Source organism: Anopheles cruzii, chromosome 2 (genome assembly GCF_943734635.1).
Source record: "Anopheles cruzii chromosome 2, idAnoCruzAS_RS32_06, whole genome shotgun sequence".
Taxonomy (NCBI): domain Eukaryota; kingdom Metazoa; phylum Arthropoda; class Insecta; order Diptera; family Culicidae; genus Anopheles; species Anopheles cruzii.
In genome coordinates this window covers 41177028-41202735 of record NC_069144.1, presented here as the reverse complement: position 1 = coordinate 41202735, position 25708 = coordinate 41177028, and the positions used below count along the sequence as shown (strand labels likewise).

Sequence of the window (25708 nt, the reverse complement as noted above, 5' to 3'; positions counted from 1 at the left end):
AAAATAGAACCGGTAAAAAGGGGTTTCCAGCGAAGGCCGAGATAGTGAGTTCGGTCCTTTTATTTTGGGAAAAATCAACCACCATTTTCGAACCCGAGACACAGTGCCGGTGCGGTGGCGGTGGCGGTGTTGGGAATTGATTGGTAAAATGTGTTCCTCCCGACTACCAGTCAACAGGATTCTTGCAACGCAATTTCAGTACCGACGGTAAAATTGAGCTCGGATCGCCTCTCGAGGGTTTGATGTTGGCCGATGTTCCTTGAGTGCTTGGCTGACGACACCAGGTCCGGTGACTAGATGCTTACCAAGCATCTCCATTATTGGTTGGTCTCGATTCGGACACGTCAATGGTTCGAAAGTAATTTAAATTGGTACCGCCAGCGACATGGAACGGAGTTTTAAGAAAAAGTTCAATCTTGGGAATAAATAAATAAATTAATTAATAAATAAGTAAATTAATAAATAAATAAATAAATAAAAAAAAGGAATAAATAAATAAAGAAATAAATAAATAAATAAATAAATAAATAAATAAATCATCATCATCATTTTTGGCGCTACAACCGCTGCGCGGTCTTGGCCTGCAACCAGAGACAGACAATGTTAATCTCTGGTGCTCTCTGTAACATTTAATTTTTACGGGCGGGATTGTTAGCCCCGCGCCAACCCCCCTATCACGCCGGTATCGGGAATCGAAACCATGGCCGGTTGAGTTACAACCGGTCCCGGGATTCGAAACCCAGGCCAGCTGCGTGACAGCGAAGAGCACTACCGACTGCTCTATCAGCGGGGGTAAATAAATAAATAAATAAATAAATAAATAAATAAATAAATAAATAAATAAATAAATAAATAAATAAATAAATAAATGTATAAATAAATAAATAAAAAAGGAGGAAATATCTAGGTATTCTAAGAACCAAACTAAGCGCGGCTATAAATAGCCATCCAAGCTGGTTCCGGTACATCGTTTACAATCGGAACAGCTTGTACCACCCCACAGCCACAGCCAAATTGTTTTACAATACCCTCGGCCACACAAACGGCCAGTCATCGTCCCTCTCGGAAACGCAATCAATTTAATTTGTCGGTATTTGGCGCCCGGCAAAGGCCAATCCGCCCGAAAACATCGTCCACATAGTCCGCTGAAACCGTGTACCGACCGTCGTCCCGTCGAACCCCTTTCTACCGGCCCCAACCGACCCGGGGCGGGGCGGGGCCAAAATCGGCAAATCGGATCGAACCGGCGTGCGGATGGTATTTTCCACGTCAAAAATGCCGCAACGCTAAAGCTTCTAAATTAATGTTTGTGTACTTTTGTACCGCTCGAGGTGTGCGCGGTGTCGGGGACGTCCAAGGACTCGGAGGGCCAGCTGCTGGTGAGATGAGATGGCAAATTTAGCATTTTCCCCCCGGGTGGCGGCACGGCACGACGGAGGCAATGATCGAGAAAATTCGAATCGAATGAAATTTTCATTGCCTCACTTGTATCGTCCCGGGTATCGTTCCGACCCCTCGCCGGGCCGGGGTTGCTTTCCCGTACATTTCGCAGGCTGACCACCGGGGTGGGCCGGGGGGGCATGTTTTACTTTTCCTGTTTCTTTTTTTTTGTTTGTTTGCCTGATCCGCATGCGGGTCAGAGCTTTGTGTCCAGCAGCGAACGGAATGTTTTATTCATCAAAACCGAAGCTCCACCGACACGGCATCAGGTTGGTGTGCTAGGACTTTCACCGTCGGGTCACTGAAGACTCTTCCGTTTCCGTTTGCTGCCTCGCACCCTCAACTAGGGTGCGAGGTAATTTTATGGTTTCTGGTTTGTAATGCGCGCCCCGAAGGGTCGATTCTCTTTCGGCGTCCTTTATCTGAGCTTTATCTCCAAAATAATGGGCCGGTAACAACGTTCTTCTGCCTCTGCTCAATAAGCTCAATCGTCAGAAACGCGGGCTCGAAATAAGGTGAAATGAGCTGGAATGTGTACCCCGGGTTACTAATGGAGGAAATTCGAACCAAATAATGTAATTAGTTTCGAACCCATTTCCTTCGCTTCCGCCAGGCGCCAGGCGCATGAAATTATGCGCCAATCGGAGGGAAACGGTCCACGGAAACGACGGCGACCGGCGATCGATTTGCGCCCCGACAATCGCGACACTTTCGCCAGGCCCGGACGATGGTGCCTCCTGTCGACGTACAACGAAATCGGCACCAAAATTCCGTTTGCCACGGAGCAGATGAATTAGTGAAATTTGAATTAAATGCCAACAGTCGCCTGGATGACACTCGTGGCGACAATCGGCCACACCATCGAGGATGGTTGCCGAATGATTGAAAAATTAAATGCTAAGGACACTCGAGGGGTAGCATTAACGGGCGATCTCCGAACAAGACGTTCTCGTTCGCCAATCATTTATGCATTTAAATTAAATGTGGATACAATCAAGGGGTTTTGTACTTGCGAACAAATTAAATAGAAACTGACCCACAAAGTTGCCGAAACTTCGACCCGACATTGAAGTTCTTCGAAAAAACTGGCCAAAATATTAAAGTCGAAAAAAAGCTGCGCTCAAAAAACTATTCCCAAAGTGAGTATCGACTTGGTTTCTTAACGTCACCTATTTGCCGGCACTCAGCTAACGCCCCACCCAAAACAGAGCCCATAAATGGTTTGATAAGTGAATGAATTTTGCACTTAATTGGCCATTTAATTAGAACCCTAACGGTAGCCCTTCAAAAACGCTCGACCGCAACCGAAGCTGCCAGTTTTCGAACGCAATGTAAACACTGCACTGCTGCTTCGAAGCGGTGATTCCCGGCAACTGACCCCAGCCGTGGCCACCGTTATGGCGCCTGACAGGGCCAGAAATCGAATCGAACGGGAAAGAAATGATTTCATTTACCAAGATTTCCTTCCGAACTGCGGAGCGCGCACACCACACACCAAAGTTCTCGACACCGGACCGAGCGAACGGTGGACACTTGGTCCGGGGGGAGGATGGGGGGGAAAGTAGTGAGAAATTAAGAAACTTTTACGAACCACTGACCGCTTACAGACCCGAGTTCCCGCGCGGCACCGATAGTGGTGCTATCAGTGGCCATTAGCTGGAGCGAGCGTAGGAAATCGGTGGAAAACTCGCTCGGTTTTCCCATGCTGCTGCTGCTCGGGAGACACGAGTGGCCGGATCCAATTTTCTTCACCCGCGGTGGGGGGGGCGGGGATTTTCCCATTTCAGGTGCCATTTGCAACTATTTGCTCCGGCGCTTGGAAAACCCCTTGGCCCTCGGCACTGCACTAACGTGTGCTTCAATGGTTTTTAATTTGACAGCATTACTGACCGTGACAGGTATTGGCGTGCAAGGGCACAACGAGCGGACGCTCGATAAATTTGGCGGACTTTTAATGAAAACTGCTCCATTAAGGTGATTGGACAGGGCGGGATTGAAAACATCCCGGTTAACGGGAAGGGGTTACGGTCGTGGCAAGCTTAAGCGGTGACCCAATTCGTTGTCGTTGTCGACCCTTATTGGCTCCGTGTTTGCATTGCCAAACCCGAGTGTCAAGGAAAATTGGTACTGGGCAAGGAAATTGCTTGCGATGTGGTGCAACGCTTACGGGCAGGACAGGACGTTGACAGGACGTTTTTCCACGCACCGGCGACCCTTCGGGTGCGTGGACATCAAAATCCCTATTCCTCCTCAAAATAACCTTCACTGATACTTTCGAGACAGCGGCGGCGACCACATAAACGGGTGAACGTAATTAAAATGTTTTAATTAACCCATCCAACGGCCTCTTATCAGGATGGTGGTGCCGATGATCGCAAAATTCCACAGCCTCCGAGCTGCCATCGGAAGGCCAGCGTTCTGGAGGGTGTCCCTTCACCGGCGCAGGGTCCTGTGCTCCTGGGAGAAGTGCCTTCCTAAGCCGTGCACAAGCCGTTCCTGTAGGCTAGGTGGGGTGTCGGTGTCTAAATCTTCCCGGGTACCCGGGTTGCGACCCCTTGGGTGAGCCAAACGCGCGTGTCGAGAAAGTCGGTCGAAGCGGAGTCGGTTCCACTTGATGTCTTAAGCAGCAGCACTTATCGCCGGAGAAGCGCAGCGCAAAAAGAGCGGACGTAAGTGAGACGTTTCTTCAGGTGGGAAGACACTTTACAGATTTGAAAAGGAAAAGCTCCTTAGCCGGGACAGAGAGCCGGGAGGGACCCGACAGCGAAAGAGCTAAGCCACGGGGCCCGAGGGCCTATATTTTCTAAGACAGCGCATCGGGGTGTGCGTGTCGGTCTAGACACGCCACCATTCTTGGGCACCGCACTTCTCGAGAGAGTGAAGAGGCCCCCCCCCCCCCCCACTGGTTCTGGGCACGACCGGGAACGGCACGGAAAATCTTTGTGTCAAGCACGGCATTATCCTCCCCGAGATGCCGTGCATGTGCCGAGCGCATAAGGACTAAGGCCGGTACCAAGTGGACCGAGTAGGTGTGTGTGTGCCGTGTGCTTTTGTGCAGTTGTGAGCGTCGAGTCGGAAAGGATCAAGGTGTTCATTCATTCGCTTTTATGATTCCATTGCAGCGCCATTGCTTCCCGGGAGCGAACGCCAAGAACGAGCTCCGGATCCTTAGAGCGGAGGCAATCCGGCGGTGGCCGGCCACCGGGAGATAATCTCGTAGAAATAAATATGTAATTACCCACGGCGGCAGGAGCGGTACCCATCCAATCAGGCGGCAAGCAGGATATGACCGCAACGGGCGATCTGCCGAGCGCCCGGTGCGTGTTTATCTGTGCACCGCCCCAACAGGATGTGATTTTCCCACCCGACGCCCAGCTCACAACCAGTTACCAGTATTACCAGTGGTTTATTTTTGAACAAATTAAAGGTTTTTTCATTTAGTGTTCGGGGGGGAGAAGGAATGAACGTCTTACAAGACACACGTGCCCAGCACCCACACGGACCGACCGAGCCGCCTTCCCGAAAGGGAGCCGAAAATCATTGAATATTAATTGAATTTCACCCGGAGTCGGCACTGCCTGGTGAGCGCGCGCGTTAAGGAAGCTGCTCCTGCTACGTCACACTTCCCAGCCAGCCAGCCAGCCATCGACCGATACACTAAGGCTAAGAGGTTTGCTTTCTCCCCACGAAATGATACAATACACATGCTCCGGGCCTCCGACGGATTCCGGAGCCCTCCTATTTTTTTATGTTGGCTCAGGAGCACCGAACGTGAGTGCTTCCGGGTGAATGGGAGGCTCAGGTATGTGAGAATGTACCCGCCGCCGCCGGTGCTGTGTTCCGGGATTGACGGTACGGAAAGAAAATTGCCTATCAAAAATGGAGTACACACTCAGGATTTATTTCCACACACACACACACACCGATGTTGCGGGCCGTTGTGGAAGACAGCTATTGGAAAGTGGTGAAGTGCTCGGGCCCCACGTTCATCGAATATTTATTTGCCGGGGCACACTTAAGGCGCTCAGCATCAGCGCGCACTCGAGGAGTTTGAAATGGCTCAACGGCACACACACGACCCGACATTCCCGAGAGTGCGATTGCAATCTACTGCAAACTGCTCCTAATGGCAGCAGAACTAATCATACTTTTCCCGGCAAACACTACTCTCGCTCTCTCTGTCCCTCTCTGTCTATCGTTAGGGTGTGCTGGGCTCATCAACCGGCACCGGCCGGAGGAGTCAGTAGGTTGATTAGAGAAAAGCTTCGTTCTTCGGCAAGGAACGCACTTATTGTAACAGAGTTGTTATGTAAAAGTCACAATGCAATGCGGCCAACGATACTCCACTCCCGATCTCCCCCCCCAGGTGGGTCGTATGATTAGCATTCCGGTAGCAAAATTCGGCGTATTCGGGCAATCCAAACAACAACCCGGCAGCTGAAGTGATAATCCGCTCTCGGATCCGTAGCGCTGCCCGTTTCGGCCAAAAAATCAACATTTGTCACTGTGGAACCGGAATCGCTGTTGCCGCCTGTCACGGACGGCCGATAATTCGATTCGGCCCGTGTCGGCCCGGTCCACATTTCGGTAGTCGATCCTTCCACGAACCTTCTTCCGGTCGGACGGGGTTCGGAGCGACTACCGAAAGCGGATCAAGCCGAGCGCTCCCAAGCGCTTTCCACTCTGTGCTCTGTGTGTGTGTGTGTGTCCCATTACTTACGCTTCGTGCACTTCTCGCTGCTGCCAATCGTTTGTGCCGTTTTTTTTTCGAGAGGACGCTTGTTTTTCTGTTTCGTTGTTGCTCGTTGTAGAAGCTTAGAGGCTTTCGGAAAGCCAGCCCGGCCGGGCGCGAGTTACAGCGACGTGTGCTTTGCATTTCGCTGAGACGGCTCCGGGTTTTCAATCGGGCCCCTCGAGGTCCTTTGCACGCGATGTCCTTCGCACGCATCACTAACGACGACGACGACGACAACGACGACGACACTAACGTGCGTGGTCGCGTGCGAAGGAAGCAAAGCATTTTCGGATCGCCAGCGTGATGTCAACGTGCGAGGCATAAACAAAGGGCTTGATAAACTTCCTGGGAATGGGAAAATTGCCCCACAGCACACACACAGAAAAGTGTCGTTTGAAGTGTCTCGCTTTGTCATGCACATCGCGTACCGGCGCGGCGCATTACATAATTCCTGATCAAATATTCAAAATTCTAGATGACGCATGAAAAAAGCATCGCCGGTACGCGATTTTCCCGGTTCGACAGTAGTCACTGTGTGCACACTCAGCGAACAGAAAGCGCCTCGATGGGGCGTGGGCGGGAACAATAAAAGCCGGAAATCCAAGCCGGTCGTCGCAAAGCGATCGCGCTCGACGTGCGGGGCGCGATCTCGGGAAATCGCTTACACGAACGGAACGGAAGCCCGGCCGGTGCTGGTGGGCGGCTTTGGAGCGGGGGAAAGAAGAAAAAAGCCCGGAGAAAAATCGAATTTTCCATTGGCCTCTGAGGTGACCTCCGGAAAAACCGTGGCCGTGGCGCTTCGGAACGAGTTTGATTTATGCCCGTCGAGATTTTATAGCGATTGCAGGAGAATATTAATAACACTGCAGGTCGAAGGGCGCGCGTACCTTCCGAGTGGCTTGCGTTCCCTCTCGTACTCTCCGACGCGATAAAGAAGGTCCTGGGAAGCCCGGGTAGGTGTCCGGCAAAGTGTGTGAATCGGAAAAAATGAACGGCACCCGAAATCCCGAACGACCAAACAAGCGAACCGAACCAGGAGCTGCCAGGTTTTTTTCCCGGCTGGCCGTTCTCAGCACTCACACACACACATGCCGTGCGGTCCTTTTGCTCCTTGCAAGACATCATAAATTGTACCGACTGTCGATAAATCAAGCGCACTAAAGTTTTCCCGGCGTGTCCGGGAAAACTCCGGGCTCTCTTTCTCTCGCGTACTGCTCGTTTGTCATACGAATCCAGCGAGCGAGTACATCCTTCGTGGCGCCCTGGCGCGTCACCCGTATCCTGATGAACGGTTTTCCTATTTACCGGGTGTCCTTCGTCGCAATTGAACCAACCAATAGCAGAGCCAAGGAAAAAAAAAAGTAAAAACGGAGAACGAAAAACTCGTCCATCTCGTTGCCTCGGAATCGTTGGTTGGAAAAAATGTCGATTTTCCACGAAACTCGGTGGACATCTCGAGAAAGTGACGCGGACAGAGAGAGAGATAGGGAGAGAGTGGAAGAGGGTTGATGGGCACGCCCGGGCACGGGAGTGGAATACGAACTTGAGTTGGCACTTACCCGGTCCACAGGACGAACTCGACGTTATCACCTTGCTTGGATTTCATGGCTTGCGTGGCGGACTCCAGCAGGCTCCATGGACTGTCGCACATGTAATCCCCGTACGGTCCCGGCCGTTTGGCGTTGGCCGTGTTCGAGTGATGTTCGGTAAGCCAGCAACCTGCGGATCAGCATAATCACAGAGTTAGTACGAGTTTTTGCGTCATTTTTCTGTCTGTGTGTCTCGCCGAAAGAGCTGAGCGTGGAAATGAAGAACTAGTTTTTTGTTTTCTCCTGCCTGGACGCTTGGCCGACGAAGCAGCATGACGCGGCAGCAACTGCGGAGGAAAATGGAGCGTCCGCTCGAAGGACAATGCCGAAGGATTAGCACCGGCCGTTGCCAGTTGTGAGTGGAATAAATGAAACTAACTTTCCGGAGGGGTTTTAAGCGAACCAGCACCCATCCGATTCTACTCCCCGTGGAGGCAAAAAAACAGGGATACGTTTCACTTCCGTCCAAAAAACCCCGCCAGCCGTCCACCAAAATGCCGGAATGGCCTGCGAATGGTTGGGGCCACAGCTGCGAAGGAGTATATCTCGCGCCCTGGCGAAGCGGGGAAAACAACTTTTCCGTCCCGGAGGACCCGGCACGGCACGGGGAAAACGGGTTTTTGGGAAAGATAACCGCCGGGTGTTCACCGACCGGGTGGCGAGCAGTTGCAGTTCGGTGCAGTAATCTTATGTGCTTCGTGCCCTCCAGCGTTCCGTGCCGGAAGTAGTTATAGATAATGATTATTTTATTTAGCAACCAGTCTGCAACCAGGCGAGAGCACACTACCGATGGTTCTAATGTTTTTTTTTTGTTGCTTTTCATTGCCGGAAACCGGAAACGTATTCGCGTTCAACAGGACGCGTTTGGGAATTGTGGTAACCGGACACATCGGACCGGGGATTAAGATTGGGAATGCTTAATTTTTGGGTGCTCATAAATCTTCCTTGAGAAGCATGGGACTGCGAGCAACATCGCAAAGAGTGTGAATGATTTAATTAAGGCCGATGGTAGCGGTCATATGAATGCTTCAAGCACAGATAAAGAGGTCTTAGGTATATCTCATTATTACTGTTTGATCTCCGGTTGGCGTAAAGGAGTTTCTATTTGTTCAAGTAGAGGACATATATTTCTTGTCCGGACGTCGGTTATTAGATTCCTATTTGTTATCACTCGAAATTCGAAAAATCGCATGTTTAATGATGCTCGCTAGGCACAAAAGAAAGTCATTTCTCTATCGGATTAACAGGCCCATGAAAAAAGGATTAGTTTTTTGAATAACATTAACATCAACTGAGCCATTTGAAGGAAGTTTTGGATGAGTAACGCCCATAATACCATAAAAGGCGTTACATACAGGATAAAAATAGGTCAGGGAAACGATTAAACCATTTCGTTGGGAATTACTTTTACCTGTGGCTAACTCACTAAGCTTGGCTCTTTCCGAGTACTACATTTTTGCATCAGTGGGACACGCCTTTGCTAAGCAACGCTTCGATTCTTAAGACAGCCATCTTTCTAGTGAGCATCTTAAAGCAGATTCAAAAGTCCACATTCTAAGACTGCAATTAAAATAACAACAGCCTGTTACTTGTAGAATAAATAATGTTCTGTAAGTAAGAAATTGGCATAAGGCACCCTCCGGCGTCGATCAACATTAAACCCACGGGGCATCGAGCAGACTTTCGCTGCCATTTCGTACGGTTTGGGTTGCTGGGTATTTATACCATTTTCCGTCTGTCTTTCTCACGTCCTCGGTCTCACGGTTTCAAGTGCATCCTCCCGCACTCCACTTGGGGCACACCGGAAATGCGGTACACGCCGCCGACGATGCGGAACACGATATGCTTTCATGGTCGGACGGCATGCCTCGGGAGGGACTGAGGGCTCCCCTGGGGACCCGGGACTGAAAAGGAACCACTTACCGCGAGAAATCCCACTGTCTGGTGCCAAAATGCGGGGCCACGTTCGTAACCACTCTGGGCTGCGACGGGCCAGCGAAATCTGCATATCACGTGGTATGTGGCCAGCCCTTGCACACACACACACACACATACGCACACGCTCGAGTGCTCGGCACAAGTGGCATTGTGATGGAGCGACGCCCGAAAAGGAACCGTTTTACGGCACCATTGTTATCGGAACAGGACGGCGGGAGGTTTCGTTCTGGTGAAAGGATTTTCTGGGCAAAAATACTTACTGCGAAAAATGTCGCCCTTGGTGGTGTAGTACGTATCCAGATGTAAGTCCGTAATGTGCCAGAAGTAGCCTGCAAAGCGGAACAGAAAAGAAGGTCGGTAAGTGAGAGCGTGTAGGGCGGGCGAAGGGACGGCACGGTGATTGTAAATATTGAAATCGGAAAAGGAAAATCGCAAACTCCCTCGACGGGGCACACGCAATTCAGCGGCTGGCTTCCTACGGATTGGTCCTGGACCGAACGAGAATCTTATTTATTCACTTTCCGGGCGTGGGCTGTTTTCCGTTCGCTGTTTCGTTATTTATGTTGCCCGCGCAAAAAAAAGGAGTAAACAAACAAGGCCGAGAAGAGGCAAACCGAAATCATGAAGCTGTGAGCGGAACTCGAAAGGTATGGGTAGCTAAGGGAAACGAGCATCGCAGAAGGTCGTGAGCGAAAGGCTCTCGGTTTTCCTCCCGGGCCCAAGTGATGCAACAAGAGCTCGGCGCAACTTCAACGGTCGATTGTTATCCTTCTCGAAACGCTCCACTGCGGATCGCGTTGCCTTGCGTTGGGGCGAGCGCACAATAATTGGTTCGCCATATCCACTGATAACAGCATTCCGGTGGGGAGTAAATTCGATTCCGAGGCTCCCACGATCAGGATCGCGCTGAAGGATGGTGGAAGAATATCGTAGTAGATGCGAAGGACACGAAGTTGAGAAGTAGCGTTCACGGGAAAGCGAAGGCAGGGCAGGGACAAACGCAACAGCGACGGCGAAGGTCGAGTTGAGTTTGCAACCCGGGAAAACTTCCCGGGAAAAGCTCCTCGCTCCCAAAGTGGTATCGGAATCGGCGACTACCGAACACGGGATTGTCGGACCGTTAAGTTTCCAGCGGCAGGACTCGTGGCAGGATGGTTGGAAATAATACATGGGTTGAAAAGTCACGGGGCTAATAAGAAACACGTATTTTTTATTCTGTATAGGCTTCATTTCATCAACGTAATCACACAGTTATTCCAGCGCCGCTTTAACATTTTAATAGAACTTTTGTTGAACGATTTATCTTTTGCCTTTTGGTCTCAGTTTCATTCGAGCGAAATTTCTTACCGGTGTCCTTATAAATTTTTTCAAACCATTGCTTCACTTGAACGGTATTTTTTCCCATCCAGAAATAGTGTGAAATTGAAACACGAAATTGTTTTTGATCCATTGTTTTGAAAATAACAAAAGTAGTGTCACTCTTAGCACCACAACTCACAAACTTATGAGAAGAATATTATAAAAATTTTACAGCTTCCTTTTGAAGGTTAGTACTAACTAAATAAGTGATACGTATCGGGCCCGAGACTTTTCAACCCATGTGTTAAAAAAACTCTGAGCGCACTCCGAGTGGTACGCTGTGTCTGAGGCCATCGTCATTCGCTCAGGATGTCGCGGAAAAGGACGTTTTCTTTGCCCATCCCCAAGCCCTGAATCGAGCGAGTCTAGTGTGGCGCACGAGGTCCGGGATGTGGTTGACGTGGACAGAAAAAAAGGAAGGACAACCCACAGTGTCACACACATCGTGCACTCAGTCCCCCCGTTCTCCAGCATCGTTTATCCTGAACATTTTCCGCTTTTCTCACTGACACACACACACACACCGACTAGCGATCGATTCCCGCCGCCCGCCACCGGTCGGGGTGGACAAGGTGAAATGTAAATAAAGACTATACCAATTTGTGGATCGATTTTTGCGGCAGCGGGCGAAACGGGGCACACAACAACACAACACAATCCGGCCGGAGTGGGGGGGGGCGCTCAGTTTTTTTGCTCATCCGAAATTTCCAGAACCGGAATCGCATTCAACACTTTTCGCTCTGCGTCTCTGTGTTTGTCGTGAAGAGGAGAGAAACTTTCCCACTTCCAACTGACAGGAGCAGCAAGCGACGACGAGGACGACGCTGGAGACGGTCGCCGTCTACGGCGATGTTTATGGAGTGATTTGCTGTTACTTATATGGGTCCCGTACATCCAATAGATCCTCCCCCCGGTTATGGCTGCCACCGATACGGGGGCGCCATAGATTATGGGGCCGGGTCCTTGTTTTCCTTTCGCACACGGGGTGTCGCGTGCTAGTCGTCGTTACTTTATCTCCACACAAACCGGTGCTTCGGATTGGGCGGAAGTGAAGCCAAGTGGAGACCGGGACGACACGACGGAATGTTTTTGAGTGGTTTTTTTCCTTGGCATCCGCCCCATTGTAGCGCTGTAGGCGGTTCGTTCCGAGGGTCCCTTGTTTGGTACGCAAATGAAACGCAAGTGCGTAAAGTTTCGCACGTTTGCTGCTGATGGTTGCAAATTAAGCCACACGACGTACCGGTTGAACGCACAAATCGATCAGGATACGGGATCACGGGCTCGCGAATGAGGTCGAAGAGAAGGAGGTCTTCCTTTGTTTTGGTTGCCGTCCCATTCCCAGCATTAAATATTAACGGGCAAAGTGTGCGAGCGATGGCTTCCGCCCTGTTGCCTCGTCACAAACTCTTTCATCCAGCGCCAACCGATAACGAGGAGCCAAAAAGCCGGTCGCAAAAGTTGCCGTCAAATGAAACACCTTTCGCTAAACGTCAAAATCGGTGTTTACAAACTTTTGGCCGCGTTCGCCAGAAAGCTGGGCGGGTGAAATCGGCGCGCTTCTCAGGCTTATCTCGGGTACTTTTATTGTAATGTTTATTGTCACCCCGTTTGTCGAGGCGAACGATCAATCTGTTCGTTGTCTCTCTCTCTCTCTTGAAGCCATCTTCCCGAGCACATTGCAATCATCATTCAAATCACAAGCGCCAAGGATCACCCGATAACGAGTCCCGTTTCGGGCTGGTGCCGCCTGCCTGGTGCTTTGTTTGCACACCCGGAAATCCAGGTTGTACTGCACAAACACACACACCGAAGCACCGGGTTTCATTAGCGCGCCGAGCCCAAACAATGGCGCAATGATGGCGCGCGAAGAAAAGTATCGCCTTTCTTCAAGCTGTTTGATGTTTTTTTTCGGGGGCACGCTGGCTTGCGGACCGCACCCGGAACCACCCTCTAATGATGGCCGTCGTGTGTTGAAGAGTCAGAGAAATTCATTTGTTCTAACACCACGAATCTTCAGAAGTCGACGGTGTGCGAAAAGGATCATCCACCCTCGGCCTGGCCTTCTAATAAACAAAGAGACAACACACACACGCACACGGAAAAAGCAAACGTAGTGGAACCGAACCGTGCCGCGCCCATCCTAGCCCGATTCCCGGACGCCCACCCGCCGACTGATTCGCCGAACTTCCGGCCGCAGAACGAGAGACACCCGAGGGGGGGCTGGCGGCCGATATTAAATGCGCGCTGAACTTTGGCGTTTATTAATCTAATTCAATCCCCCACCGCACGGTGGCGCCAGTGGTTTGCTTGCTTCTTTTCTTTGAACCCGGAGCACGAGACGCATCGTGTGAAGGATATCGCTTACGCCGCCCGAAAGTGGAGTCACCATTTCCGTTGCGGGTTTTTGTGCCCTACGCACCGTCTAATTGAATTACTGGCGCGCGCGCACGCACCCACCGGAAGTCGCTGGAATCTTGCGGCGGTCGATGTGCGCCCACCGATTTGGGTTGGGGTCGGGGAACGGATGCTCGGATTTCGCAGAAACCCCGAGACGCATACATGCCGGAGCGCTCGGTGCGCCATGTAACGGTCTGCCACGCCCTGCCATCAATCCGAGCCCGAAACACGTTCTAATGAACACTTGCTGGCCTCCCGGGGTTTTCCCGAGAAGACCGAGGTTTACTTTCATCTTCACAGTTTTCCAACGGTTTCCGTTTCGAATCGAATTCCACTAATGCGAAGTGTGAGTTGACACGTGCCCCACGTGGCACACTCGTTGGGGCGAAAGTTTTCCATTGATTTAAACAACTGCGGGCGAGGCACACGGACGAACGGGAGCACCTTCCAGCCTGCCAGCCTGTGGCTTCCGGAGTTTAGATTAAAAATCATCACGTTTCGCCCCGACACAAGGAAGGGCCATCATCAGCATGGTGTGTGTGGCGTGTGATAGTAGCGCCTTCCGGCAAACATAAACCAGCCACCCATCGCGGGGGGCAGTCAACGAGGTCGTAATCACCGCTGGCCAGAGGCTGGGCCGACCGACAGCGAGACAGCGAGAGAGAGAGATTACCATCACGCGTCTCAGCAGGACGAACGCGCGCACGCCGTAAAACTAATCCCGCCGGAGGGCCTTTAATTATCCTGTTTATTTCTTCACACCGAGCCTCGGAAGCGTCGAACCGAGTGCAGGAGACACACTTTTTCGAGGCGAAGAAAGTGACAGCTTTTACGAGGCATTCGGGGTTCGTGGGCTGGCGCAGCTGGTGAGGAACTGTGTCCCATAATTACTGTAGGCAGGAAGGCAGAAGCTGCCAAGTAAGCGCCTTCACTGACACTGCTTGTAGTTTGCATTTCGTTTTCAATTTAAGCTACGAACCTGGCGAACCAGTGGGACTTGCGAAGACACCGGTCTTCGGAGCGAACCCATTATTACTCGTTTGGGTTAATGAAACAATGCAAAGGAACCAGCAAAAACAGGTCCAGATATTGCTTGCTGCCGTGTAAGGGCTGATCCACCGTGAAAGAGATAACTTTTTCATCAAACTCCAACACCCGTGTGACCCGTGGCCGTGGTGCCCTCCCAAAAAAGGACACCACCAGCCGCATCAGCAGCGCCTGATGAATACATTGGCGCTTTAATACCCTTGTGTTCGCGTCTTCGGTCGTAAAATGGGCGTCGAATTGGCGAAAGTCAACCGGCTGATGCTTCGCACCATCATCATCATCGCCAGGCGTCATGGCCATCATTACTGTCTTCATCTCTCCGCCGGGTTGCCGGTTACAAGATCGAACGCTAAGAAGGGGCTTAGATGGCGAGACTTTGCGCAATAAGGGGTGCTCTTCGTGGGGTGCTCTGAATTGACAGTTTGGCCCGGCTTCTTCACGGTCGCCCGTGATCTCGCCCGGATAATACCGTGAGAATCGCGTGATACCCATGGTACCTGTTAACGTTGGATGCACAGAATGCATCCTTGGCTGTGGCTCTGACCCACGCACGGTGACATGTAGGGCTATAAATAAAGGAGGTGTATGTAAAAATGGCAACTTTTCATCAGGGCCCCTTCACCGGAACATGCTACACCCGACTACCGGTAACGAGCTTACGGTAACGGCAACTTGGTTATGTCGGAATAGGATTTCCACACACACACACACACACACAGGTGAGCGCAAAAGCGGACATGGAGCGTAGTAGGACACGGCCATGGCATCGTCTTGCTCGTGGCACCAACATCGTGGCTGGTCGAAAGCAAGCGAGAGTAATGGATTGATACCCGACGACCAGGTAGAAGGATGTTTCATGCAACCATTTCGTTTAGTTAAGGTCCTTATTTATGGCTCTCTCGTGCGCTCTCGCCCTCTCTCTCTCTCCCTCACACGCTCACACTCTGTCTAATCTTTGAGATCTGATATGGCCCGGGCGGCTACCATATCAGGTAGCGTGCTGGGCCAAATGTTGAAAGTTGAGTTTATGGAACCGATCCGCTCGGGACCGGCCAGCTTGTTGTTTCACCATGGACCACCCCTGTGGAAGTGTTAATACTCCATTTTTTCTCGTAAAAACCTTCCGAGTAGATCGGTCCGTCGGTGCCGTTTGCGACCGTGAAAGGAAGTTGGAACCGAAGACCAACTTAATTTGGCTCAAATAATCCACAGTTTGTGACGAAAATTTAACCCCCAATTTTCGGCCAACGGACGACAAGGGCGCACCCCGGGCACGGGTAGCGGGGACACATATATTTTCCGAAAGACCACATTTCCGGGCGGTCCCCCCTTGGGTGGGGCAACCGGTATGCACCGGGCGGCCCAACCATTGCAGCAGTAAATTATGGCCGTGGGCTAATTTGTCCAATAAACTTTGCTGACCGAAAATAATCTAACTTGGGAGTAATTTAGCCATTTCGGAACGAGACCGGCACAGCGGAGAAAGCGGTCCCCTGCCGGAATGGGTGTGCTGGAAGTTCAATTGCTGTTCGCAATTATTCGCATAAAGTTCAACCCGAAAGCCCGAAGCGTGTGCGGTTCCCGGTTGTAATGGGGGGGTGGGGCCGGAATCCGGAATAAATCACTGCGGCAATCGTTTCCTCGTTGACCTCGAATTAATGCCACAGAATTGTCCTGCACGGTTTCCGGCCGGCCCACAGTGAGTGGGGCCTTCCGGAGTCCGGGCGGAACTCTCTCTCAAGTCTACAGCCACCCGAAACCGTGCCATGTATGGTCTTGAGTTTTGTCTCGAGCCAGTCACAAAAAGGTTTTCGGGTGCCATCAAATCGGGCCTCCAGGACTTTCTTGGCATCGGCTCAGCTAGCTGGCGATGCTTCACTGCACCAGAAAGCCGGCCTCGGACGGAATGTTCGCTTCCCATATCCTTTCCGGTTTTAGGCGGACTTGCTCGCTGCGCCCGGTCGCTGCGGATCCACCAGACATATCCGTTCCCGTAGCAGCATACCAGACTGGCCCATATCCATGTGTGTGAAGAGAGTGAGCATAAAAAATTGAAACGCAAAAACGAGGCCTTCACACCACAAAGGCCCCACCAATCCGCCAGGTTCGCCGGTGAAAAGTGACTGCAGAGATTTTAGAGTCCAACATCCATTTCTCTGTTCTTCTTCTGTTCGAGCTCTGCTCCAATTTGCTTTGTTTTTTGTCCAGGCCAGGACAGCCAATTTTCATCCTCTTCAGTGGTGAGTTTTCTCACCACACCCGTCACGGATTTGTGCGGCGCTGTGCTAGAGTGTGTGTGTGTGTGCGCCTTCCCGTCGTGTAGTTGTAGGGAGCGGACGAGTCTAATGGCCTTGAACGGACACCATTCCGGAGCCGGAGTAATGAGGAAATGGCACACATTTTCCCGATGGCCGAGAAAACGCTCCCAGGGTGGAAAGTGCACCCCACCAAACGCCCCACAGTAAGCATTACAGCCCAGGAAGGTGGCCAGGCTTTTCATGCTCAATTTAATTGATACGACAGCGGCAGACCTAAGGGCGCATGTTCCTGAGGGAACGCTTTGCCTGGCTTCGGGCTCCTGCTGCTGCTGCCGGCATTTTTTGTCCCCGTCCAGTTCATCGCCAGTTGATGAATGCTTTTTATGCTGCAGCGCGGTGCCAGTAAACGCTGTGTTCCGGTACGATGCCCTCGGTTGCGCCATGTTAGTAGCTTTTGCATTCCGTCCGCTGCCGGATGCCGTCTCAGAAGTGGATTGAAGGATATTTGGCCAGTGGATGGATTGAGCTTTCTTCCGCTATCTTTCGCGTTTAAAGTGAGTCTTTAACAACAATCTCCGGATGTCACTGTCGCCCGGAACAGACAATCAAACAGCCGACTGTGTGTTCGACTGCCAGTCGCCGCCATTTTCTTGCCCTGCCATTCGCCAAATATTTGTCCCCGTCTACGGCTCCATCACTTCCGCTCGCTCGCACAGTGTTTCCGCTCGTGTACGCGGCGTGTTCTCGGAAATGGCTGTCAAATTCCAACCCTCAAATGATGCCAACATTTTTCATGCTTCGCCGGGCCACAGTCGGCCGTCGGGAATCATTATCGTCGTCATCGTCGACGATGTCATCGGTGGTGTTCTGTTTTTTTTTTTTTTTCGGCTGGCAACATTTTCGCCGTTGCCTTCCGTTGTTCGCCAATTATCGTGGCTGGAAGCCCAAGGCCGCCTTTTTGGGAGATGGTCACGTTGGCAGGCCGCCTCTGTCTTCTCGTCTCGTCTTCTCGGCTCGGGTTCGTGGGCGCGTCTGTGGGCCAAAAGTTATGGGCATTCCGTCACGATTTAGATCAACCCAGTGCGATAGGAACGACGGGCCACGACTCTGCTCAGCGCGCCCCAGCCGAGAGGCATGTCGATCGAAGCCAACAAATTACGCAATTAATAATCGGGTCTCATAAATTCAGAGGCTCACTCGAAGTCGCTTCCCTGCCGACGCCCGTACCAACAAGGCCCCGCAAGGACTCGGCGTGGGCCGACTTTCGAGAGCGACCGACACGAACCGTCAACCCGGGAATACCGGAGAATGACGGAGTTGCAGGGCCCTCGGAGCTCGGGCCTATAAATAACGGGGCATTTGAATAATAACGACATTAGAGAATCAAATTTGAATAAATTAAGAAGCGCACATCAATCGTGTTCGCCCGTCGGCCAAGTGTTGGCCACCGGAGTCTGGTGTCTCTGGTTCGCCCGAGAGGATTACTCGGCGAGTGCTTGGAGTTGAGTTTCTTCTCACTCGGTGATAGATTTTGGGCATTTCTCCGAACCAGATGATGGAGGATTATCAGCACCAGAGCCAGGCCCTGGGCTCTACTTCTTCGCCCACTGGAAGCGGGACGACTCCGAGCGGCTGGCCGTTTATTAGTTTGATCGAGTATCAAGTGACACTTAGTGGCTTAAGAAGAGCAGCCGAAGTCTATTCCGAAGTCGGCTCCACGGCACGCTCCGGCTCCGGCCGACTTGCGAGCTGATGCGACAATAATGGACCGGAACGAGGCGATGGCCTCGAGTGGGCACAACTATTGGTCCACTGGTCGTTGCTGGATAATTTTTCTCTGTCAGTACGGCGCCACGGATGGAGTCCGCCGGGGAACGCTGGGACGCTGTGGTTACTAAATGAGAATTTGATGATGTCGTTTGAGTTGTTGGAATGGCCGGCACTTGGGGCACCGCCTGTGTGCCGCCCACAGCAACAAACAACAAACAGTCAGCCGAACACACACACACACACAGGTACGTCTCGTAAGTCCTGTGCTGATCCAATAATCGTACCGGGGCCGGGAACAGCGAACCGGAAGCACCCACTGGGACTGTCGAAGCTATTTTTCTTCCTGAGGGCCATTCCCGCAATGCTGGTGACCGTCTTGAATAGGAACAATCTGCCGCGTCGTTGCACGGTACGACAGGTCACAGGAAGAATTCCCCAAGAAACAATTCCCCACATTCCCGTCACAAACGAACGCAAACGAGTCCAGAAAATCATCGATTTGCCGCTTGCTGTCACCGTCTCTCTTCGAGACATCCGTCTCCCCTTGCGCCCGCTGGTACTTACACATTCCCAGAGGTCCCCGTCGGCGCAGTCGGGAGACAGCGAGGAAGCACCGGTTTTCCACATGCCCTAGCAATGCGAGGCATTTTTGGGGGCCATTTTGTTTGCCTGCCGGCCGTGTTTTCCGAGTGTGCCGGTGGTACACTCATTTTCCCTGCAAATTGCAGAGGTCGTTCAATGGGGCAGATTGTTATTTAAATCAGTTTCCTGCTCCCCCCGCCCCAGTCTGTCGGCGGCGAACAAACAACCGCTCCCCGGGGCCCATCGTCGTCGTCGTCGTCGTCGTCGGTGTCCCGATGGCTCTCCACTTAGGCCGCCATGGACCGCCGTAACCGAAGCGTTTTCGGTTTCTGCTCGTACCACTAGTTTCGGTTTTTTATTGTTTTGCGGGTTTGTTTGCGGGTCGATTCGTGTTCTGTGTTTGTGTGAGGGCCAATACCACTGAGGCTGAGCCTTCGCATTACCATATCGGCACCACAGGGCCCCCGGTGGGAGTTCCTCGGATCTTTCGTATTTGTTTAGTTCGTTGAGGGTGCCGTTTGGTCCACGGGAAGCCACTGTCGGGCGTGGAACTGCATGTTGCGATGGCCTAGGGCCTATGTCTTCGCCCAATCCGACTGTATTGATGAACCCTCCACTGAGCCACAATAAAACAAAGCTCTGTCATCAGACGGTTCGCTTTCGGAACCGAGCTTTCGAGATGACTCCCGAATCAGGGACTCGGTGATCCGTGGCGAATCCATCCGAGTCACTCAACTGCATGCATCGTATTTCCGTGACGAAATAAAGGAGAGTTTTTACCCACCAACTTTTGTCCTTAAAGCGAATTTAATTGCGAGACACGTCGCCCATTTGTCATCATCAGTTCTTGAGCCAGCCCCTCGAACCGGAACCGGAAACGGGTTTACGTTTGAAATATTAATCCTATTATCTGCATTTTATGGTCTTAGCATATATGCGCACGGTAATCAATCAAGGTTATCAATCACAGTCCGCCACTGTTTTTCGGCAATATCGGCGCTCCTCTTTATTGTCCTCCCGAAACACTATTGGGCAACATTGGAAAATCATTTTTCACACCTCAATCAGGCACCCGGCAGCCCGGTGACCGTGGCCAGTGCCGAAAAGTGCATCCCCCCCCAAAAAGGAGCAGGGAAAGAACAAAATAAATCCATTTATATCCGGGCCGAAAATATGATTTATTTTTAACCGAATCACGCGAATTCGCGGGTCCACCTTTCGCACCCACCGCTCACCGGTTTTGACAGCGTCGTCTGGCCAAACTGTCAAACAATTTACGATTGTCCCGAGACCGAGCCGGGCCGGGTACGATTTCCCCATTATGGGGCGGTAAAAAAGTAATGCTTTCTCGAGTGGCCTGGAAAATGGGAACGCGATGCGTGTGGGGTCCCTTGTCGGATGAATCAAATCGCGTGCTGGAAAACGGTGCCAACGAAAGCCGATTTCGGGACCGGACCAAGCGCTGCACGTTGGGCTGGACACTCTCGGCAATTGACAGCTCGGGCGACGACGGGCGATAATCACCGATTTTACCGATTTTTGTCACGAAACAAATGCAAAACAGTCGCGGTTGGTGAAGGAAAAGAGGACACCGATCGGATCGGCTTGTGTTGTGAGCGCTTTTCAAGGTTCTTCTGCTTCTTCTGCCGAACATTTCCAGGATTTCCCAAAATAATCCTCGACCGTTGTCGTCGGTGCCACGGGCTGACTGTGTGTGTCGCGTGGATTTGAAACATTGCGAAAATCATGTTCACGGGCCGATCGTAAAAAAATCTAAAAATCTATAATACATTCTCAAACAAGGCCGTTGCACGGCGCGTCGAAAAACGATGTTCGTAGGAAAATTCACGGCGTCCGAAGCTCGGTTGACGGTGTCATGCGATAGTTTCGGCTGAAAATGATCACATCGATCCGTTTGTCATCGGCGCGAATCTAGCAGGACCGATGCCCGATTGCATGTCGCTGCATCGAATCAAGCGCCAGAAAATGGTGGGTTGGTGGAATTGGCAGGTCCGAATGTGCCCCTCCGTTCGCTGTGAATGGCAAGCAATCAGTATCCCAAAAGTGACACATAGCACGACGTGCTGACCATGAATTTAGCGGGCTTTAAAAATTCAAGCTCCAGGGGCCGATAGACACATGACCTACATTTGGTGCCCATTAATCATTGACGGATCACGCAGCACGGCAAAATCAATGTCGTTGTCAACATGGCGTCACAAATGGGCTCCTCCAGCAGTGCTGTCAGTTTGTTTGACATCGAAATCAATGAGCAGCGAGCGAACCAGCTGTTCGGGAAAACGGGAAGCAACAAACAACGGATCAATCATATTTGAACGCATCCGTCAGTCAGATGACACTGTCTGCGGATGGTCACTTTTTGTGGAGCTGTTTACGTACAGTCAATCTCCTCGCGGGAACAGATTATCCCTCCTCAAGAAATTGTTTATTTTTGTGGTATGGATTAGCTGGAACGAATATCCTGTGTACTGTTAGACGAGGCCAAACATTCCCAAACGTCACGCCAGGTTAAGGTTCAGCAGTAGGACTCCGAGAATCCGAGAGCCAATTAAAATGTTATTGGATTTGATAGACAAACTGTACTACCAATGTCAGAATCTCAGTTCTGATGCGAATGACGTCAACTAGGACCTTGACTTCATGACTTTAAAACATTAATTAATTGCAACAATTGACGACCGAGGTGTACCGAAAAGGGTCTCAAACGTAAAGGAACCTCCTGTAAACCAAACAAGGTACTAAGCCAACTTAGCGCTGGATTGATGGGAATAGTGCATGCGACTGCTCGTAAAATGAAAGGTCCACGGTAAATACACTGCTGACTTTCTGATTTTCAATAAACCGGCCAAACGACACCAGTTGGCGCAACCATGATTTGGGCTCCACTTAAACCCCGTGCGTCAATCCCGGGTGAACTTTGTAACGATTTCTGTGCACGTACGCACATAATCATTTATCGCGAAATTATCGTAAAATTTCATAGTAAAACGATTGAGCCCTAATCACGGCGACGACGATGGGCAAGAAAAGCCGGAAAAGCCGAACGTATGAAAAAGCATGCCCGTGGTACGCAACGAGGAGGCCAAAGAAAAACCCCCCGGCCGCCGCGGCCTACGCGAAACATGGAAAATGTGGGAAATTGTTCATCGTCATCACGTCGTTGAGATAAATAGCGCACGGAAATGGAGGCACGACAGCCCCGGCCCCGTTGCCCGCCCGTGAGCCGCGCCAATCGAATCTGAACGGCCTATTGATTCCGTTGACTCCTTCCGAGTGGCCTCCACGCGGAAGGGAAATTAATTCATGGAAACATTCCGCGGCCGCCGCCCAACGATGACTGAGCACGAAGCCGCCGTCCGGCTGACGTGTTCCCGGGCTGGGCTTCCATCACGGGCTCGACACGGGCTTCCCGGATCCCGGCCTGTTTCGACGAAACAGGCGAACAAATTACGAAACGCGACCCGGGAAAGGGACTTTTCTAACTTCCGGTCTCTGTCTCTCTCTCTCGCGCGCGCTCGCCCCGGTTGTCTCTCCACTTCGCTCTAGCATCCCGGAGCAATCCCGGAGCAATCTCGCAATCGATTAGAGATGGAAATTATTATTCCCGGCCCGACCCGCCCAGGCCCGGAACTAGCGGCCATTATTCGACAAATAGTTATGCGACGAATACAATTAATTTCCGCTTCTCATAAATACTGCGCAATCCTTCCGCGGTTGCCGCTCGCTAAACGGCAAACGGCCGTTTTGCCTTGTTGCGCTGGATGCTGTTATGTGGCCGTTATTTGGAATAAACTGCTGCTCGTTGCAAAATCGATGCCAGAGCGAGAGAGAGCGAGAGAGAAAGAATTATGAAAAGAACGGATATGCGGCAACCATCACGTTGTTTGTGGTTTATGTTCGCGGCCCGCAAAGGGGTGTGTAGCCCGCTTTTGCATAAAGACGCCGGAAGCACGGGCGTCCTCCCTACGCCGGAGAAGCCGCACACCGAGCAAGGATGGTTGGGAAATTTTTCGCTTTAATATTTATGAAGCAGAATTAGCGCAACGCCGACAACGCTCACTCGGTGACAGAGGACACCATCAGCCACAGCCTCTCAGCCCAGGCCAGGCCAAGCCACCAGGCCAGGACATCTGCAATATGGATGAGAAAACATCAGCCGGCGTTCGTGTGTGTGTGCTGCGGAAATATGATGATGCTGCGGTGCCCGGGGGATGTTTACCGCTTTTCAGATGCTGCCGATCCCACGGGAACAAATCAAAAAGCCACCGGGAATGGTATCAGCGCGACGGCGACCGCGCGCTGATGACAGAATAATGTTTTTGCCGCGCCCGGGCCAGGAAAAGTGGAAAATTGTCGGCCACCACCACCGATGGGGGCCCGGGGCCCGGCGCCCATCAATGATTTATGCCAGTCGATTGATCGCCATCGTCGTCGTCGATGCCGGTCGGGGCCAACTTTTCCTATTGTGCTTTCGGTGGGCTTTGCGACGACAAAACACACACCATCTCCTGTGCGAAATCATTCGATTCGATGCGAATACATTTTTAATGAACCCTATTTCGATGCACCTCCTTAAGCCTCTCGCGAGCAGAGCTTTGATTGCAGTGACCCCCGGGAGGGGTTTTGTAGATGCATTTTTTAGCAATCGATTCCAATCGCAGGCAAATCGATGCCGTCCCATCGCATCCGCACCCATTTGGCGGTTATTATCCGTGCGACCGACTAGAGGAGAAGCCCTCGAACGGCCATGTTTTAACGACTCCCATTGAACTGCGGCTGCGGCTTATGTTTACACGCATAATGATGGTACATTGGTACTGTCGATGGTCGGAGCAAATCGAGATGGAGCGGCGTACGCCCGATACTTACCGATACGCGCCTCCGTCAGCCTAACGCAGCACACCGCCACCAGGAAGCAGACCCATGTTAACGCTATGCCCGGGAAGACCTTCAACAGCCTATGGAGGTCCATTGTAAGTGTCCCAGGATATCCATTATGTTTCATGTAATCAACATTGAAACGGTGCAGAGTGATCCGCTGACCGCATCCGAACACTGAATGTTGCTGCACACGGACACACACGGGGGCACTACTGCCGGATACACATACCAACACGCACGCACACGCACACACTCGAGCACTGCACTTTATTCGCGTTTTATTATCCTTCTTTTGTACGACGCTATTGGCGCTATCAGCACCCGACCGATCGCTTTGTTTATCGAACACTGACTGTTGTTGGCTGTTGGAAGAACAGAAATAGGTTACAATTGCACATCACTTCGCTGGCCATCACACCATTCCCAAGTGTGGCGGTTCCCAGGCACTCCCGGTCCACTCTCCTTCTCGCGGTTGTAAATATTTAACAATATTTCAGTGAAATTGTCACACTTCCGGCAGGTCGCGGTGAGTGTGCATCTGTTTCGAGTTCACTTTCTTTTGTCACTTCGTTCGACGTCTTCCGAACTTTTCCACCCGAAAAACAAAACACGCACCACCTACGAAGCCTACCAAAGTTTTCGGGCGTCCTCATTTGGTTCTCGGAAAGCGGCAAAACTTTGTGGCATTGTTTACGAAATAACAATTTTCACCCAGCCCAGCAAACAGTCGACACGCACGCACCGTAAGCGGTGTCGATTAAAAATTAAAAACCCATCGTCGGATTGGCCGCGGCGAGCCGCCGGCCACGGAAAGTAGGGCGTTTGAGGCGAACAAAGAAAAGCGCCGCGAGCCGAAAGGGCGCGACGCGAGCCCTTGGGGAAAACTTTTCTACGACGACTTCTACATTCCTTGCCCCGGGGGCCGACTCGAACGGCCTCGAGAAGGAGAGAGGGCAGAGGGCCCCCGAAAATGTTACCGCAAGCATGCACGCACGCACGCACGCACGCACGGGAAAGGGACGGCGACGGCCACCAGGAGCAATCGAACGTTTGTGACGGCAGCGGTGGGTTTTCATATTTTATAGGTCAGCCAAGAATACCTAATTCGCTGGCCAGAAACACACACACCCAACCCGGTGGTGATAAGAAGAGTTTAGTGGTGCTTTGCTCTTTATTTGAATGGAAACGAAAACGCGCAATTTTCCGTTTCACCATTTTCAAGAGCGAGCTTGGCGAGAGTTTTCCACCGAGTCTGCTTCTTGGAACGGAACAACTTGTGGAATAAAAAACGTTCCGAGCGTTCCGAGCTCCGAAAAAGAGATATCAAAAGGTCAGCAGCCCCGGCGGACGGTTCGTTTTAAGTGGTTGATTACGATTATTGCTCCTGTTTTTCTGGCCGCCTGGCCGATTGCTTTCTTGCGGGCCGTTTCGTTTCGTTTCTGGTGTAGTTTGTTTGCTTGAAGGCGAGTGGCCGTAGTTACTGGAACTGGAGTTTAATTTTTTGCTGCTGCCCGGCGTAGTGCCAACTGCGTTGTTCGGCCACACTCCGGTTCGGTCTGGAAGAAAGTAAACGAAAGAAATAAAATCAGCAACGCGAACACATTTCATTAGTTTTGGCCGGCAGCAACCGGACCGGACCGGTGGAATGGGTGGAATTAATTTTGCAACTAGCAAAGACTTTAATGGCTCCC

At 51.6% G+C, this 25708-nt stretch overlaps 1 protein-coding gene across 1 annotated transcript in view; it reads right to left on the bottom strand.

Moving 5' to 3' along the window:
* The window catches only part of LOC128279074 (acid sphingomyelinase-like phosphodiesterase 3a), a 37316-nt gene extending 13175 nt beyond the window's left edge, over positions 1-24141 (bottom strand). Inside the window, exons 1-3 of the mRNA XM_053017796.1 lie at positions 24006-24141; positions 9963-10031; positions 7735-7894 (exon numbers count right to left, since the gene is read on the bottom strand). Of these exons, the coding sequence (XP_052873756.1) occupies positions 7735-7894; positions 9963-10031; positions 24006-24141 (365 nt within the window). The remainder of the gene's footprint in view (positions 1-7734; positions 7895-9962; positions 10032-24005) is intronic.
* Between the last annotated feature and the right edge of the window lie 1567 nt (positions 24142-25708).